Source organism: Polychytrium aggregatum, assembly GCF_025602895.1.
Source record: "Polychytrium aggregatum strain JEL109 chromosome Unknown BJ171scaffold_108, whole genome shotgun sequence".
NCBI lineage: Eukaryota > Fungi > Chytridiomycota > Chytridiomycetes > Polychytriales > Polychytrium > Polychytrium aggregatum.
The window spans coordinates 122,911-138,243 of NW_026516310.1; the positions used below are offsets into that span (position 1 = coordinate 122,911).

Below are 15,333 nucleotides of genomic sequence, written 5' to 3' on the forward strand. Positions count from 1 at the left end.
GGAAGTGATACAGAGTGCCGATGATACTCATACTCATGAGAAGCAAATGGAGCGCTGTGCCAATATGGTGAAAACGGCCTTCACCCGGAGGTCGCCAAAGTGGTTCCTCTTGCAGCTTTTGAAGACCGCGGGCTGTCCTCCGGCCCACAATCTCTCTCTTCGACCCACAATCTCTCTTCGACCCACAATCTCTCCAGTCTCCACAATCTCTCCAGTCTCCACAGTCGCCCCGCACAGCGATCATGTTGCGCGCCAGGTTGACGTCGCGATTCCACACGGTATGGCAGCTGTGATTCTTGGGTCATTCGGTTTGCATCCCTGCTCCGGCGGCGACTTGTGGTCCTGGACGCACTGAAGATGGAGGCCGTCTCTCCTGGGCTGTGGATGATCGCACAGTATCGCAAGGCAGCGATCCAATGGCCTGCCCGTCCCATTGTGGGGGCAGCCAAAGCGCAAGCACAAGCCGCCCGCATTGTCTGGGTGGCTTTGCCTGCATCTTGTCGGATCACCCCGGTCTGCATCTTGCCGGATCATCTTGGGCTGCGTTGCTGTCGTCCACACCTCGTCCGTCTGCCTGGGAACCCAACACATCCCGCTGCCCCGGCTGCCTGTCGACCGATCCGTTCGCCCGCAAGCATCCAACCCTTGTGTGCCTCTTCCTCCAGTGGCCCGCCCTTGGAGCATCAATCCGCAAACCCATGTCCGAGCGCGCTGATGCCAAACCCCCGCCTCCTGGTCTTGCCCAGGCGAGCTCACAAGCCCCGCAGCCCTCCGTCTTGAGCAGTTCACCAAGGCGAAGATCGGTTCCTCGGAATACCTTCAATGGCCTGTCCAGTGACCCGACTCCGTCGGCTATCCAGCTTGTCGGCTCGGCGACCGTCCCGGGCAGTCCTGCGAGCGTCCCACCCGTTCGAGAGCGTCGGTCCTTTTCGCATTCTCCTGCCGACCGTGCTGCGGCTGATGGATATCTGCAGCATGGCCACGAAGACCATGTGCATGATCACATCCATCACCATCAACACCATCATCACCATCATCACCGGCACCACACGCCGTCTCCCGCCCCGCATCCGCATCCGCACACCCATGCAGCGAGCGCATCGATTGACAGCCTTGTCTCTGGAAACCGCAGCCGTGCGCAATCTGTCATTTCCAAGCTTGGCTCCCGGCTTAGTCTGCGTCACCCGAGAGAGATCCTGGCCTCAGCCGATACGGTTGTGCGCTTACGGAACGGCTCTGTCCTGAGTCGCGGCACGCTGTTGAAGAGCGACCACTTCGATACAGGTATGGCCGACCAGAGGTGTGGTAGACGATGTAATGTGTGCGATGCGGTGCCATGGAATGTGGTGAGCTGTCGAGCCATATCCGGTTGCTGCATACGGTCGTAGCTAGCTTGTGCCAACTAAAGAAGCAACGACACTCGTCTCGTTAGGCTTCCATACCCGCATCGACTTCTACCTCCACGGAGCCCCCAACTTCCGCATGGCCGACATGAACATCTTTGGTGTGGCTCAACCCAAGATCTCGGGCATCTCTACGGTCCTGCGTCTGTTGAGCTGCTACCCCGGAACGCCCGAGTCCACCCCTTGCATCTGGTTCTCGACCCGAGAGGAGCCCATGATCTATATCAATCAGAGCCCCTTTGTCCTGCGGGAGTGTGATAATCCGATGCGTAACGTGCGCACTTACCAGGGTATCAGCGCCAGCCGGCTTGAGAATATGGAAGAGCGTCTCAAGGAAGATATTCTCGCCGAAGCGGCTCGCTCAAACGGTCTCATTCTCGTCCACGACGAAATCCGTGAGTAGCATGCTGCCCCGCCGACCACTGCTACCCGCACGTTGTACCAATTTACTTTCTGAGCAGGTTGTGTCCGTCGAATGGGCTCATACGCAGCTTTGCAGTGGCTTCTGTCGTTGTTGGGGGTTCTTACGCTAATGTGCTGCTCTCACAGACACGGGCAAGATTGTTCCCACCTGGATGTCGGTGGATTCCGTACAAACGCTCAGGGAAGTCTTCCAGTCGTTTGTAGCCGAAGGCTACCCCGTCAAGTTCTTGCGCATCCCCGTAAGCTCTGACCAGGCTCCCGAGGACCAGTATATTGACGAATACGTCAATGTCATCAAGAGCGCCAGCATCAACGACTCGTTGGTCTTCAACTGCGGCATGGGTGTTGGTCGAAGTACGTTGTGGCATCATCTATCACGGCGACGCAGTGATTCCGCGCTGTCGGGGTGTCTGAACATGATGGCGCGAGCAGCTTGCGCGGCTCTCTGCTCGTCCCAATGAGCTTGCTCCTACACACCTCAAGACCGCTGCGATATTGATCCGTGGACCTGCTTTGGTGGCTGACACTCTCGCTGGTATGCTCTTTTACAGCAACGTTTGCCATGGTTGTCGCAATGCTGATCCGACGAGCTCAAATCATGGCCAAGGGCCTGGATGATCCTGTACCTATCAATTACTTCCACTTGAACGAAGGCTCGCAGTCCGAGCTGTGGAACATGGAGGAAAACGAGGTGCAGAACCGCGCTTTGCTGAAGCTGGTTCAGGTTCTGGAGATCAGTAAGTGCTCGTGGCGACCGCATAGATGTCATGGATAGTATGGGCGGCGCGGATACCGTGGGCCATACAAGCCTGGCTATCATTGCGGCCATGGGTAGATCAGAGGCAGTTCGCTGATGACCTCCCTCAACCTGTCCCGATCCTAATCAGTACATTGTTCATACGCTGGTTTGCACTGCTTCAGGTCTTGGCGGGAAGGTTAAAAATCGGTCTGCTATCGAGTGGGCTCTTGCTCGCGGCCCGCTGATCGATGATCTCAAGAACGCCATCATGGGCAATTATCAGTGCATTCTACAGCTCTGCAGTGTGCTCCAGGACGGAAATGACAGCAAGAAGCTCCTGGATGCCATTATCGACAGATGTAGGTCGCAGCTGCGTAGGACTGCTAGCGATCACATCAAGCAAATGGTGAATTCGTGCTCTGACCGAATGACATCCTGGTTCCGTGGCTCTGATTTGCTGCAGGCGACATCATGATCAACTTACGCGAGGCGATATTGATGCATCGCATTCGATACTCCAATATCGGCGACGAGGTCTCGCTCGAGAAATCGCTGGGATGCCTCGAAAAGTACTTCTTCCTGCTCGCGTTCTGCTCGTATGTCAATGAGTCTTGCTCCGGCGAGCTGAGCTCCTTCGGCAGCTGGCTTAAGGATCGACCAGGTATGTGTAGGCCGGAAGGAAGGAACATTCGACTTGCTCAATGCCGACTGCTCGACTGGTTACGATGCCCACCTCACGAGCGTGTATGTATGCCTGTTCGGCGCATTGGCGAGTAGAAATATGGCGGATGCTCCAGAATATCCGCCACCGCGGGCCTCGGCTCTACCTCTTCCGCCCTGTCGAAGATCTGTCCGTCTTTGCCGAGGAAAAGGACACGCTCATGGGATGGGGCCAGGGTCCTGCGCGCAAGAACATAAACGAACTCGAAACCTACGTCATCAAGGTAACTGCACCTGTCTTCTCCACTACGGGAAAGAGCTGCTCTGAATAGCTCGGAGCGGCTTCAGCCCGCTCGGATCTCATGTGCAGGACTAATACTGGGTCCCACGGCCCGCATTCTAGTCGCGCCAAGGCATCGTCTTGGTGCCGCATACCATTCTCAAGGTCGACTTTTGGTCGGCCAAGGCGTCTCTGCAAGTCGAAATTGAGGGGGCGTCCAATTTCAGGTGAGTTTCTATCGCACTTGTTTGGCTTGCAGCAGTGGCTAGCTCCAAGCGATGTCCATTCTGACTCGGTCGTGTACAGAAAAATACCAGGATTGAGTATCTATGGCGTTGCCCAGCCCACCCTCAAAGGAATCCGGAACGTAATCAACGAACTAACCAAGGAGCATCCACCCGACACCGTGGTCTACTGGATCAATCTCCGAGAGGAGCCGCTGATATACATCAACGGCACGCCCTATGTGCTCCGCGACCAGTACTTTACTTTGCGCAACATCAAGTCCTATGCTGGAATCACGTCCACGCGCCTGGAGTTGATTGAAGACCGACTCAAGGAGGACGTTGCGTTCGAGCTCTCGAATTACGACAGTCGGATTCTCCTCCATCGAGAAATCAGCGACAGCAAAGTAACGGGTATATGGGAGGACTGCACCATGGAGCATGTTCTCACGATCCGGGAAATCATGGGTCAACTCAACAATGACGGCGCTCTCAAGATATCGTACTACCGCGTCCCGACTACGGCCGAGGCGCCGCCCGATGAAGAAGACTTTGACACGCTGCTGGGGATCCTTGCAGCTGCCAACTTGAAGAGCACGGCCATTGTCCTGTATGTATCAAGGGTTGGCAATATCACGGTCGCGGGATAGAATGCCCCCCCCCATCCTGAAATTTGCCCACAGGCCGGTGGGCTCTATTCGCTCGCCAGCTGCGGTTCTGCTTTCGGAGTCTTCTTGTTGCTGGCTCACGACTCGCGAGCGTTGTGGCCAGCTTCCTGTTCGGATGTGCTGCTACGTTATGGCAGATGTTGGGCTGCCTACTATTTTGTTCATTTTGGAGACGCCCCCATAGCTTCTCTGGCAAGGACAAGCTCATGGCATACCTCCGCGCGAGAGTATTGCGGCTGTTCGTCTGGGCTAGCCCTCACCCTGACAATCTCTTGATTTCATCCAGAAACTGCCAAATCGGAATGGGTCGCTCAACCGTAGGAACAGGTGTGTTGGCTCGAAAGGACCCACTCGGACTTTTACATCTAAGAGATGAAGATGTCATTATGGTGACCCCGTGTGCCTAACTCTATCCCCATCCTCGTCTTCTGACCCACTTGTCTCAGTCCTGGTCTCGGTGTTGACGCATTGGCTCAACGGAACGACTCCAGTGCCCAGTCCTCAGCAGCGGCCGCGACTCAACTATCAGATCATCCACTCGCTCCTCCGTGTGATTCGTAATGGCCTTGAGTGCAAAGCGGTTGTCGATAACATCGTTGACAACTGCGGCGCATGCCTGAACATGCGCGATTCAATCGAATCATGGCGGCTCAAGGCCGAGAGCGCTGACAGCGAGGAGCAGCGCCGTCAGGCCGTGCGGAAGGGTCTGAACAACCTCAAGCGCTACTTCATGATGATAGTCTTCCAGAGCTACCTGGACCAGCACTCGCCGGACATGAAGGACCGGCTGGAGGGCTTCAGTCAGTGGCTTTCGCGGCATCCAGAGTTCAAAACCATGCGCGAAGAGCTTCATAATGCCGACGAGAAGTGCCTCATGCCAGTCGAGAAACTCGAGCCCGGTATGTCGCACAGGTGTCGCAGCGAACTTTGTAGCAGGTGTCGAGTGATGCACCAAAACAAGCTCAGCGAGAGGAAGAATTCTAGAGCTCACCGCTTGTTTGTGTGTATGCAGGCGATGGAATTGCCTTGACCAATGAGGTCATGGAGGTCGTCAACCAGCGCAATGGAAGCGTTCTGGCGCAACACACAATCCTCAAGTACGACATGTTCCCGGGTGCTCAGAAGCTGTCGCTGACTGAGCGCATTGAAGGTAGGGCCAAGCTGTCCTCGAGTCGGGCGGCGGCACAACCCGGGAGTGAGTGGCATGGAAGCACGAGCGCCAGTGCACCGGGGCCTACACTGAGACAGCTCGACGCTGCTGACTTTTTCGGCTCTCACACCAGGCGCCCCCAACTATCGAAGAGTGCCCCTTTCTTCATTTGAGACGTGGCGAGTCGGCCCGCTCAGTCAGCACTCGCTCTCGTCAAAGAGCTCGTCGCTCTTAGACTCCTCCTCAGAAGCCCATCTGTTATCGGACTATCCCTCGGTGTATGGCATCGGCATGCCTACCAAGGACGCCATCCGCAGTGTGCTGGCCAAAGTTGGCGCCGGCCCCGATGGCGAGCGGAGACTCCTTTGGACCAGTTTGCGTGAAGAACCCGTCATCTATGTGAACGGTATGGGGTGTTTGCGAGGATGCATGCAGGGAGCTTGTGTCTGTGGAAGGTTGTTGTGGGCTCTAACTCGCTGCTATCTCTCAGGGCGTCCCTATGTCTTGCGGCTGTTCCAGGACCCGCTCAAGGTACGCGCCTACCCATTCCGCCAATGCTAAAGTTTGAGGCGACCGTAGTGCAACGTGTATATTTGCAGCCTCAGAGACTGGGAATCGGCATAACGAGAATTATGTTCCTTCGGGTAGCCACGGCAGACCATCGACTCTAACAGTGCTGATATATCCATCTCCATCCGACGCAGAATCTTGAGGCAACTGGAATAGCGCGCGAGCGTGTCGAGAGAATGGAAATGCGCATGAAATTCGACATCATTAGTGAGCTTCGCAAGTACCAGGGCCGCCTGCTGCTTCATGAAGAAGAGATGCTCAAGGACGGACTCTCGATTGTTGTAAGTCTGGTGCTTGGACCGTGTTCAGGCGGCGTCGCAGAGTCGGAAGAGTTGACGCATGCAGAGTCAGTCGTCCTCTGACTGGCGCTCTATCGTTGCTGTGCTAGCCTATCTGGGAAAGCGTTCGCGAGGAAGATGTCCAGACACCGCTGGAAATCTACAAATCAATCCAGGAAGAAGGATACCGCGTCGACTATTTAAGAATTCCGATGTAAGTGCAATGGCTCCTTCAGTGCATGGCATTATTCGTTGTGTATGGGCGGCAGCCTGCAAATAGCGGCGGGGGGTGTGACTTCATCGCGATATCCCGCGATGGCAATTGATACCTGATCGTCGCTGCATTCCCATGTCTCGGACTTCAGCACGGATGAGCAGGCCCCGATTCCGGATGTTTTCAACCAACTGGTGGACCGCGTCCTGAAAGTCGACACGGCATGCGACAAGATGTTCAACTGTCAGATGGGGTATGTTGCAACTCGATAGATTTTGCTGGATATGCAGCGGCGGAGGCGCAGTCTCGCCAGCGATGATTTGCGCGATCGACCAATGCACGGCCGCCCGCTGCGGGTTGAGATACAAGTTGCTGTAAAGCACCTGTCGGCGGCGCACTCGGTACAGGTTACAGCGCCGTTTGAAATGCAGCCTTGATCAGCAACGGAGAGAGCGGAAGCGTTGTATGTTGGTTTTCTAACAATGCGTTGGATTGGCTCTTTCCTGGACCTACTTGATCCATGTACTCCAGCCGAGGCAGAACAACCACGGGCATGGTGATTACATGCATCATGGAAATGGTGGTGGGCAATCCCGCGCTGATCGAAAGCCAGCATACGCTCGATGCATCCGACGAGCCCGAGCTCTTGGCCGGAGAAGCGGACAACCGCACCCGGTACCAGAAGGGTGAATATCGGGTGATTCTCCAGCTCATCCAAGTGCTCCAGTATGGCAAACTGGCCAAGAAGGTCACCGATCAAGCCATCGACACCTGCGAGCACCTCCAAAATCTGCGCATAGCCATCTTCGATTACAAGCTGCGGGTGGAGGCGATCGAAGTCGGAACCAAGAAGCACTCGTCGCTGATGAGTGTGGCGCTGAACTATCTGATTCGATACTTTTATCTGATTGTGTTTGCGGACTATTTACTCGAGGAAATGTCGACCCACCAGTGGGGAAGTGCCTGGAGACGGCGCATACGATCCCACAAGGAGCCGACTGCACCGGAGCACGAGCACAGACCGCTCCAGCCCAAGAAAATGTTTAGCGAATGGCTCAAAGACCGACGGGAGATTGCGAATATCGTGAGCCAGGCCAACCAATCGCTCGACTGATGAAATGGCTGCCCCGCCATCGAGTAGTTTGCCTGCCGACGCTGTCCCTTGGCGGGACGCAATGGTATCCGGGGTCATTCGTCTCGAATCAGTGTCCCCGTCTGTTTGGTGGATGGAATGTACCAGTCGATGCCAGAGGTGGAGCACTTTGCTCCGTTTTGAGCAACCTGCAACGAATGAGCTGCCCTCAATCCGACCTGTTCTGGGCCAGAGCTGTCGTTAATTTCTGGGCCTGAATACACGCTTATCCATCGCCTTTCATGACCAAACAGCATGTCCAAGCAGACCGGGGCGGAGCGACTCGAGGAGATCGATGGTCTTGATCTCGAGAATGCACGGAGATGTCCAAATGGCCGAATGCGGACACTGCATTACTGCATCGCGGCACCAAGCCCGGTCGAACGAGCAGATTGGCCGGATGTATTCAAGGCCATGCTCCCGAAACCAACCGAAGCCACTGGATTGCCAACAAGCACCGCAGTGCAATCCCATGGCCTGCCCACCGCGGCCTACAGATCAGCAGGCTTCACCCCAGGGCATCTCGTCCTGTTTCGTTCCGAACGAGCTGTATTTTGGAAACGTCGTGGTCCTCGGCTTGACCGCTCCAGATCACATCGGGAGCGCCGGTACTCCTGAAAACTTTGCTTCCACAAATGCCGTCAAAGTGCCGATGATCATCATGCACGTCGTTGGGGCGTGTGCTCATTGAATCATGCACGTTCGGGATGTGGCGGCGCTTTCGTTTTTCTTGGGGCCCTTGGTCGACTGCCCGTCGATGCTGTGCCGCACCTGTGTGCTTGACACTGGAGGCGGAGGCTGCTTTGGCGGCTTTGGCTGGGGTATGATGACGTTGGCCTTGACAACGGGCTGGGAAAAGCGAGCCCATGGTGTGTCAGGATGAGTACGAGTCCGATGACGGCAGAACGATCGCGGGCACTGAATCTGGCTCGACGCAGACGCTGCTTACCGCCATCCCTTCGATTTCAGAGCCCTTGAGAGGAATGCCAAGAATGTCGGCAGCGATCCGAACGATGGAGGTGCTGACCGAGTCGCCCGTCTTTGCCGAGACCAGAAAGGAGGCCATATTGTACTCCTTGGCAAACATCAGATGCCGCTCGACTGTAACTGTTCGCATGTGGATCATGTCCACTAGAATGCGGTGCAAGATCAGTCAGATCAAGAGGCCGGGGAACCACGGCGGAACAGGCGTGTCGAACCTGGCCCATCCACGACGCAGCGAGCTGATTGTGGGATTGGGATGCGAGCTGCTCGTCTACCTGCTCAGGGCAAGCCGGAGGAGGGAGCGAGTCGACTTACTCTTGTTTCCCACAAGTACCGAGTAGGGCAGCCTCACGTCAACCATGAGATGCGCTTCAGCATCAGGAGAGCCTCCGGCCTCGGCTGCAGACTTGGGTCCTCCCTCGCCATGGCTTTGTGCAGAGAGCGACAGGCTACGCTGTGCCATCGCGGAGGGATCGCTTGCCGGGGCGACAAAGCTCGCCCTATCGCCGCGCAGATAAATCTGCTTGACGAGCTCCATCCAGGCTTCCAGATGGTGAAAGGAGCCCACGTGTGTGATGTCGTAGACAAGCACCAAAGCGTCGGCTGAGAAAAGGTAGTTGCTTGCCATCTTTGAGGTCAAGATCTGGCCGCCGGCGTCCCAAAGTTGGATGGTAATCGATCGATCCCCTGTGCAGAGAGTCGGGCGAGCAGAATAAGCCGATGCGCTTGCGAAGAGGGGAGGAACGAGCCCGACGAATGAACTGCACCGAAGGCGCTCGCGATAGTAATGCGCTGGATGCCCGACCCTGCAGTACAATCCGCTTCTGAAAAAAGTCCAGTCCCAGCGTTTGATGGTACTCGGACGAGATGCAGTCTTGCGAGAACCGTTGCGCCAGGCTGGTCTTGCCCGTGGCACCATCGCCCAGCAGGACGAACTTGAGGAGTGGCTCTGGCCCTGATGGTGATACTCCGTCCAGCATTGCCTGCGTCGCTCGCGAGAGTAGTTGCTGATGGAGTGCGGGCAGAAATGGGTGGATGGATAGATAAATGGAAGAGAGGCGAGATTTGGACCAGCAAAAGGTGCAACGGTGCAGCGATGCTTGGTGGGAACATGCCCCTTGGTTCACTCTGTAGCGCGGGCCATGAGGGTTCAGCGCAATCACGACCGCTCTCGCTCGGATGGTGTCGCCAGGGCGGCAAGCCTCCATCAGACAACCAGACGATCTGGATCGAGTTTCCCTCGCCCTGTGGTCCCTGTGGTCCATCGAGGCGACAACGGCAGCAATGAGTCGACGCTCGGTTGGCGGCCCGGCATCGACCGATCTAACACTGTATTGCACAAGTTGGAGCCGATGGCCCGAGCAGCAACATCAGCTGCACACGCCACATGCAGTGCGCCTATTGTCGCAGAGATTTGGTGAGCTGGTCTCGGGCGGCCTGCAGGGCTTGAGCGATTGTCTGCTCAGCAAGAGGAATGCTCTCGCCCTCATTCTTCTTGGTAACTCGCCCGGCGACCTGGGAGGAATCCGACTCGAGGATAATGCTTTGTGCACAGCACGATGCAAGTCGAGTTACGAGACGGCGAATGGTTAGGACGGCGTTCGTGGAATGCCAGCTCGATACCGATTCTGCCCAAAGAGGCTGTCGATCCGGCACGGTCGACTATCGACTCGCCATCGACTGAAGCGATCAGCGAGATCGCCGCTATGCGTACCCGTCGTCTATTGTCTCGTCCAGGGCCAGAATGGCCAAATCCAGATTCTCGAGGATCGACCGCTTCTCTGGGGACTGCTCGCTGCAGTCACAGCGCAAACGATGGCAAGCGTGACGCAAGGAGAAGAGATGTGAGTGTGAGTGTGGCTTGATCGTATCACTTGGAGACGGTAAGGAGACCGGCTGGCGCCCAGAGGCCAAACCACACCCGCGACTTACCGGAAGAGCATGCACAGAGCCTCATAGTAGGTGTTGAGAATGCTGGCGAGAATGAGCTCGTTTTCCTCAAGAGATCCAATGATGTAGATGAAGATATCGATGTTGAACTTGTAGACGACGATCTGGTTGTCGATCATTATGATGTGGTCGCCGATCGCTGAATGCAGAGCCAGGGTGGCAGGCAGCGTTTCAGCCGGCACGAGCAAGAGTGTCAGAAAGGGACTGCTGCTGTCGGCGACGCATCCAGCTGATCTGCACCGACCCACAGCCGTGGCTGTCCAGAAGGTATATCACAATTCCAGTCTGCATCGCGAGTCTCGGCAGCCCATCAGCATCCAGCGATCGCAGTCCACGTCAGCTCAGCGAGCGGTCACGAGCTGATGATTCGAGATGGGAGCTATAGCGAGCAGCAGTGCCGAGAATCGGAGCGGCTGCGAAAAGTACCAGATGCGCTGCTTGATTTCTTGGTCTTTTCAAACAGGGTCTTTTCGAAAGCCTTCTGGTCCTTGGCGGTAGGGTACTCGGACGAGTAGTATTTTGACAACAGACGCTTGCCCTCGGAATCGAGGATAACAATGGCGTTGATGCTCTTGAGTGTCAGATTCTGGGGCCGAGGAAGAGAGCATGAGCGACTCCACTCTTGGCCAGTCCTTGCTTTGGCAACGGATGAGTTTCAAGATATGATGCATCTGTGGCGGCGATGCCACCTCGAAGCAGTCCCGGTGTTTGCAAAGAGCACGGAAACAAGTGGGTGGCATGGCAATACGGGGAGCGATCTCGCCGAAGCAGAACAGGTCTACGACCGAGGCGGCGGAGGAGAGCGCAGACAGACACCATGTGGATTGGCGGGTGCGAGCTTACAAGCGATGAGTGGACCATGGCTCCTGGAGACAAACAGATGGCAGATGCGGGCGGCGACGGAGTGTGCGATGGATGCAGCGAGAGGATGCGCTGGAGGCAGGGGCGCGACGCAAGCCGAAAGCGGAAGCGGCAAGGCGCAAGGCGCAAGACGCAAGGCAAAAGGCGCAAGACGCAAGATCGGCTCGATCCGGCTGCAGCCGCGGTCGCCAAAAAAACGCCATTGCTTGCGCATCCAAGACAGCACTATCAATTTTTTCCGGCCCCTCGCGGCTGCTCATCTCGGTCACCTGAAAGTCACGTTGTATGTGGCGCAGCAAAAGTTGGAATCCGGCCATGGCCGGTTGGCGGCATTTGGTATCACCTTGAGCCGATTGACGGTGGTGGTGGGCGACTGGTGTGGAGGAATGACCAATTGTATCATTGTTGGAAGCTCCACTCCGATTGCGGACAAGAACCACCACCATCTGAATCTCTCTGGTTGGAAACCTAGTCAAGCGTGGCTGTGTGTCAGCGAGATGACATGATCGTTTGGCTATCAGGCAAGACTCACCTTGACAAGATGTTTTCCCACGACTGATTGAGCGAGCGATGCGTTTCTGGATCCGAATCAAGGACGCCACTGCACAGTATCTCTGCCAGCCCAAAATGCGCTGGTTTTGAGGAGATTCTCTCTTCCCCAAGGGCAGAACCAGCCATCGCTGCTATTTTCTCGCCAGATGGCTCCCAAGCGAAAGACACCAGCCAGGCGACCAAGTGGATCCAGAGCACCCACAAGATCCTTGGTCTGCAGCAATGGATGAGCACCACACCAAGTCCCAAGATCCCTGGGTTGGATCCCTTCCTGCGATACATTCGCCATGTGTTCGATGGAGACATGCTGGACAAGCAGCTGTACTTCAGCCTGACCCGGCGACGGCGATTCAAGCGACTCGATCTCTACAGCAAGCGACAGCGCACCGTCCACGAGATGTGCAAGCAAGTCATCGACCAGGCACCAAAGGAGACCGAAGTGGTGATTGCCTTTGGGAATGCCTCGTGGAAGCAAGGGAAGGGATACGCATCCAGTCCCAGGAGGCTCAGGTTCGCCAAGTATTTCGAGCAATTCCACCATCACCAGAGACGCCCACCAGACCGATCCGTCTCCAAGATCCATGTGTGCTCGGTGAACGAGTTCAACACATCCCAGGTGTGCTCACATTGCCAGGAATTCAAGCGACTTGAGTCACCCGAGTATCTTGATATCGATTCACCACACTTTGTCCGGAGCTGTGCAAGCTGCCATACGCTGTGGGATCGAGACATCAATGCAACCAGGAATATGATCTCGGTATGCCAGTCGATCATCGCCACAGGAGATCGGCCGGGTGTATTCAAGACCATGCTTCCCAAACCAACCCAAACAAAGAGATTGCCAACGAAGACAGGAGTGCAATGCCATGGCCTGCCCGCTGGGCCTACAAGTCAGTCAGCGGGGTTCAGACATCTGAAGCCAGAAATGGGATCTGTCCCGTTTCTTTCTGGATAGACTGTAAGCATCTTGTTCCTTGTGCATTTCGACAGTGGATGCCGGGTCGCCCATATTCTGGGCAGTCCACTTCGGGGTTGCCGTCCCTCTTGGGATGGTCGATGGGAGGTGTTTGACTCCCTTGTGCAAAGTGTGTGTGTGTGTGTGTGTGTGTGTGTGTGTGTGACGGCGAGAGGCTTCTCGCCTTCCCTCGGGGGTCTCTCGCCAGAGACTGCTCTTCTCGCCTTCCGAGGTGGCTCCGAGAGCGCGTTTTTTCGTTCTCGCTCATTTTTTTAACAAGAAATTTTTTCATAGTGCAGGCGCCAAACATCTGCAACCGCATCGGCATCGGCTTCTGCAACCGCATCTGCATCTGCAACCGCATCGGCATCGGCTTCTGCATCTGTCGAACGTCGGCTCACTGCTCAACGCTCGTCGCCTCCTCCCCCGGCACCCTTCCGTTCTGCACCAGCCGTTTCCCAGCCAGTCCCAGCCAGTCCCAGCCAGCAGCGCCCAACTGCCGTCCCAGCAACAGCTTCGACCATGTCTGCCTCAACACCAGCTGCCATGGCTCCGACCTCGTGGAGGCGCTATATCCCTTCAAGGGGATGGCTCATCTTCTTGGGCATCACCTCCTCGATTGCCTCCGCTGCCCTCTACGACAAGTACCAACTCAAGATTGTCCGCGAAGATCTCAAGAAGCGAGCCTCGCAGCTCGCAGCAATGCCGATGGATACGCGAGAGACCCCCAGAAAGGTCCTCGTCTATCTGGCGCCCTCTCAGTGGGCTACGTATTCGTTCAAAGAGTTTGTCAAGCCCGGTACGTTGTCATGAAAGCCACCTTGAGCCGGAGCATGTGACGGAACAGCGCCGATGCGATCTCGGCAGCGATCTCGGCAGCGATCTCGGCAGCGATATCGATGCGTTGGTTGTTTCCCACACGAGTGCAGTCATGGGCATTCCTGTTCAAAACACAGGCGACTCCGATCTCGCTGCAAGGCCAAATGCGCATGCACCAGTGGTTGGGTTTGGTGCCAACCCCACTGGCGCTTGAATCGGCGTCGCTGGACATGAAAAATGTCTAACCGTTTCTTCGTAATCGCCCCCTCGTTTATCTTGGTTGCTTGGGTACGTCAGTTTTCGATGCCGCCGCCCTCGATTACGAGATCCTGGAGCCGTCCAAGCCCCATATTGTCCGAAAGGCCATGCGCGAGCTCATCTGGCGTGGCAAGGAAGAGCAGATCGAGCGGGAGGAAAAGTACCGCCAAGCCGTTCTGGCTGCACCAAAGACGTGGTTTGGCGGCCGTATCCCTGTGGAGCTGGAGGAGGAAGACAACCCTGTCTTGGCACACTCGTACCGCTACTCGTCCCGGCGGGCTTTGGTCGCTGTCGGCCCCGAGGCCTGGGGCGAGCTGCTGGCTGGCCTTGAGGAAGGATCGCTGTCGACTCGTCCGCCGCCCAAAGAGCTCACCGAGACTGAGCTAGAGCCCGCGGAAACCGCTGCCGATGCAAGTCTCTCCGAGGCCGACCGCAAGAAGAAGGAGACCGAGCGGCAACAAGAACGACAACGGCGGGAAGAGCAGGAAAGCTTGCATCCCCAACTCGAGTTGGCACAGTCCAACCTGCCTCCCCAGTTTGCCTTCCCCATCATTTCGTTCGTCCCTGGCAAGAATCTGACGGGTTTCAAGAACTTCCCCATGCGCATCGCCGGCTGGTTCAACCAGCGTGCGACGGCCAAGGAAGTTGGAGAGGAGGCTCTCAAGATCGTCTTTGAGAAAACGAGAGCTTTTGACTCGGACCGGGATTACTACTTGGGACACGAGCACCTTCCCCAGGACCAGTGGCCATCGAAGCCCGATCCTGTCATTGCCGAGAGACTTTCGGTGTATGCTTAGAATGGAATACGAAATGTGCCTTCTCTCGACAATGTCCTTTGAGCACACGCGGACACCCCTCGTCCAGAGCCTGCAATATAGTCTACCTCGACAGCCCAAGATTTTCGCCGCCGATGAGGATGACAATGACGAATAGTGCGATGGTCTATGCAGTAACGACACTTTACCGTCGGCATGATGGTGATGGCCGAGGGGGGGGGCGAACTGTCGTCATTTTGATGGTTTGTCATATCGGTGTTGGCCCAAGAACTTGGTTACAGTGTGCAAGTCGCTCATGGGATCGGCCGGCGGGATGCGTGAACATTGCAGCCAAAGCCACTGGCATCAACGGCGGCAGGATGGGAATGATTTGATGAGGCCCCTGATGCGTATTTCCCAACTCTCTTCCTCAGCCATGATCATATGAGTGGACTGTA

The 15,333-nt window shown here is 56.2% G+C and overlaps 4 protein-coding genes across 4 annotated transcripts; 2 read left to right on the forward strand and 2 right to left on the reverse strand.

Moving 5' to 3' along the window:
* Positions 1-21: 21 nt before the first annotated feature.
* Positions 22-8,043, forward strand: BJ171DRAFT_537054 (inositol hexakisphosphate-domain-containing protein). Its single transcript, XM_053112872.1, has 18 exons — positions 22-1,284; positions 1,433-1,798; positions 1,953-2,180; positions 2,378-2,563; positions 2,748-2,924; positions 3,029-3,226; positions 3,343-3,509; positions 3,629-3,732; positions 3,812-4,339; positions 4,684-4,724; positions 4,844-5,296; positions 5,410-5,547; positions 5,681-5,953; positions 6,038-6,078; positions 6,252-6,398; positions 6,506-6,609; positions 6,761-6,862; positions 7,141-8,043. The coding sequence occupies exons 1-18, from the start codon at positions 417-419 to the stop codon at positions 7,721-7,723; spliced, it is 4,704 nt and encodes a 1,567-aa protein (XP_052961902.1). The 5' UTR covers positions 22-416; the 3' UTR covers positions 7,724-8,043.
* A 41-nt stretch (positions 8,044-8,084) lies between these two features.
* BJ171DRAFT_467157 (P-loop containing nucleoside triphosphate hydrolase protein) lies at positions 8,085-9,705 on the reverse strand (the record flags this gene model as incomplete). Its single annotated transcript, XM_053108559.1, has 4 exons — positions 8,085-8,590; positions 8,691-8,872; positions 9,041-9,412; positions 9,531-9,705. The coding sequence occupies 4 exons, from the start codon at positions 9,703-9,705 to the stop codon at positions 8,426-8,428; spliced, it is 894 nt and encodes a 297-aa protein (XP_052961903.1). The 3' UTR covers positions 8,085-8,425.
* Positions 9,706-9,958: 253 nt separating this feature from the next.
* BJ171DRAFT_537059 (Longin-like domain-containing protein) lies at positions 9,959-11,593 on the reverse strand. Its single transcript, XM_053112873.1, has 5 exons — positions 11,519-11,593; positions 11,102-11,261; positions 10,658-10,814; positions 10,440-10,520; positions 9,959-10,268 (listed from the first exon to the last, which is right to left on the reverse strand). Exons 1-5 carry the CDS (start codon positions 11,534-11,536, stop codon positions 10,124-10,126), a joined length of 561 nt encoding a protein of 186 aa, XP_052961904.1. The 5' UTR covers positions 11,537-11,593; the 3' UTR covers positions 9,959-10,123.
* Positions 11,594-13,589: 1,996 nt separating this feature from the next.
* BJ171DRAFT_432847 (mitochondrial import inner membrane translocase subunit Tim54) lies at positions 13,590-14,917 on the forward strand (the record flags this gene model as incomplete). Its single annotated transcript, XM_053107920.1, has 2 exons — positions 13,590-13,842; positions 14,160-14,917. 2 exons carry the CDS (start codon positions 13,590-13,592, stop codon positions 14,915-14,917), a joined length of 1,011 nt encoding a protein of 336 aa, XP_052961905.1.
* Between the last annotated feature and the right edge of the window lie 416 nt (positions 14,918-15,333).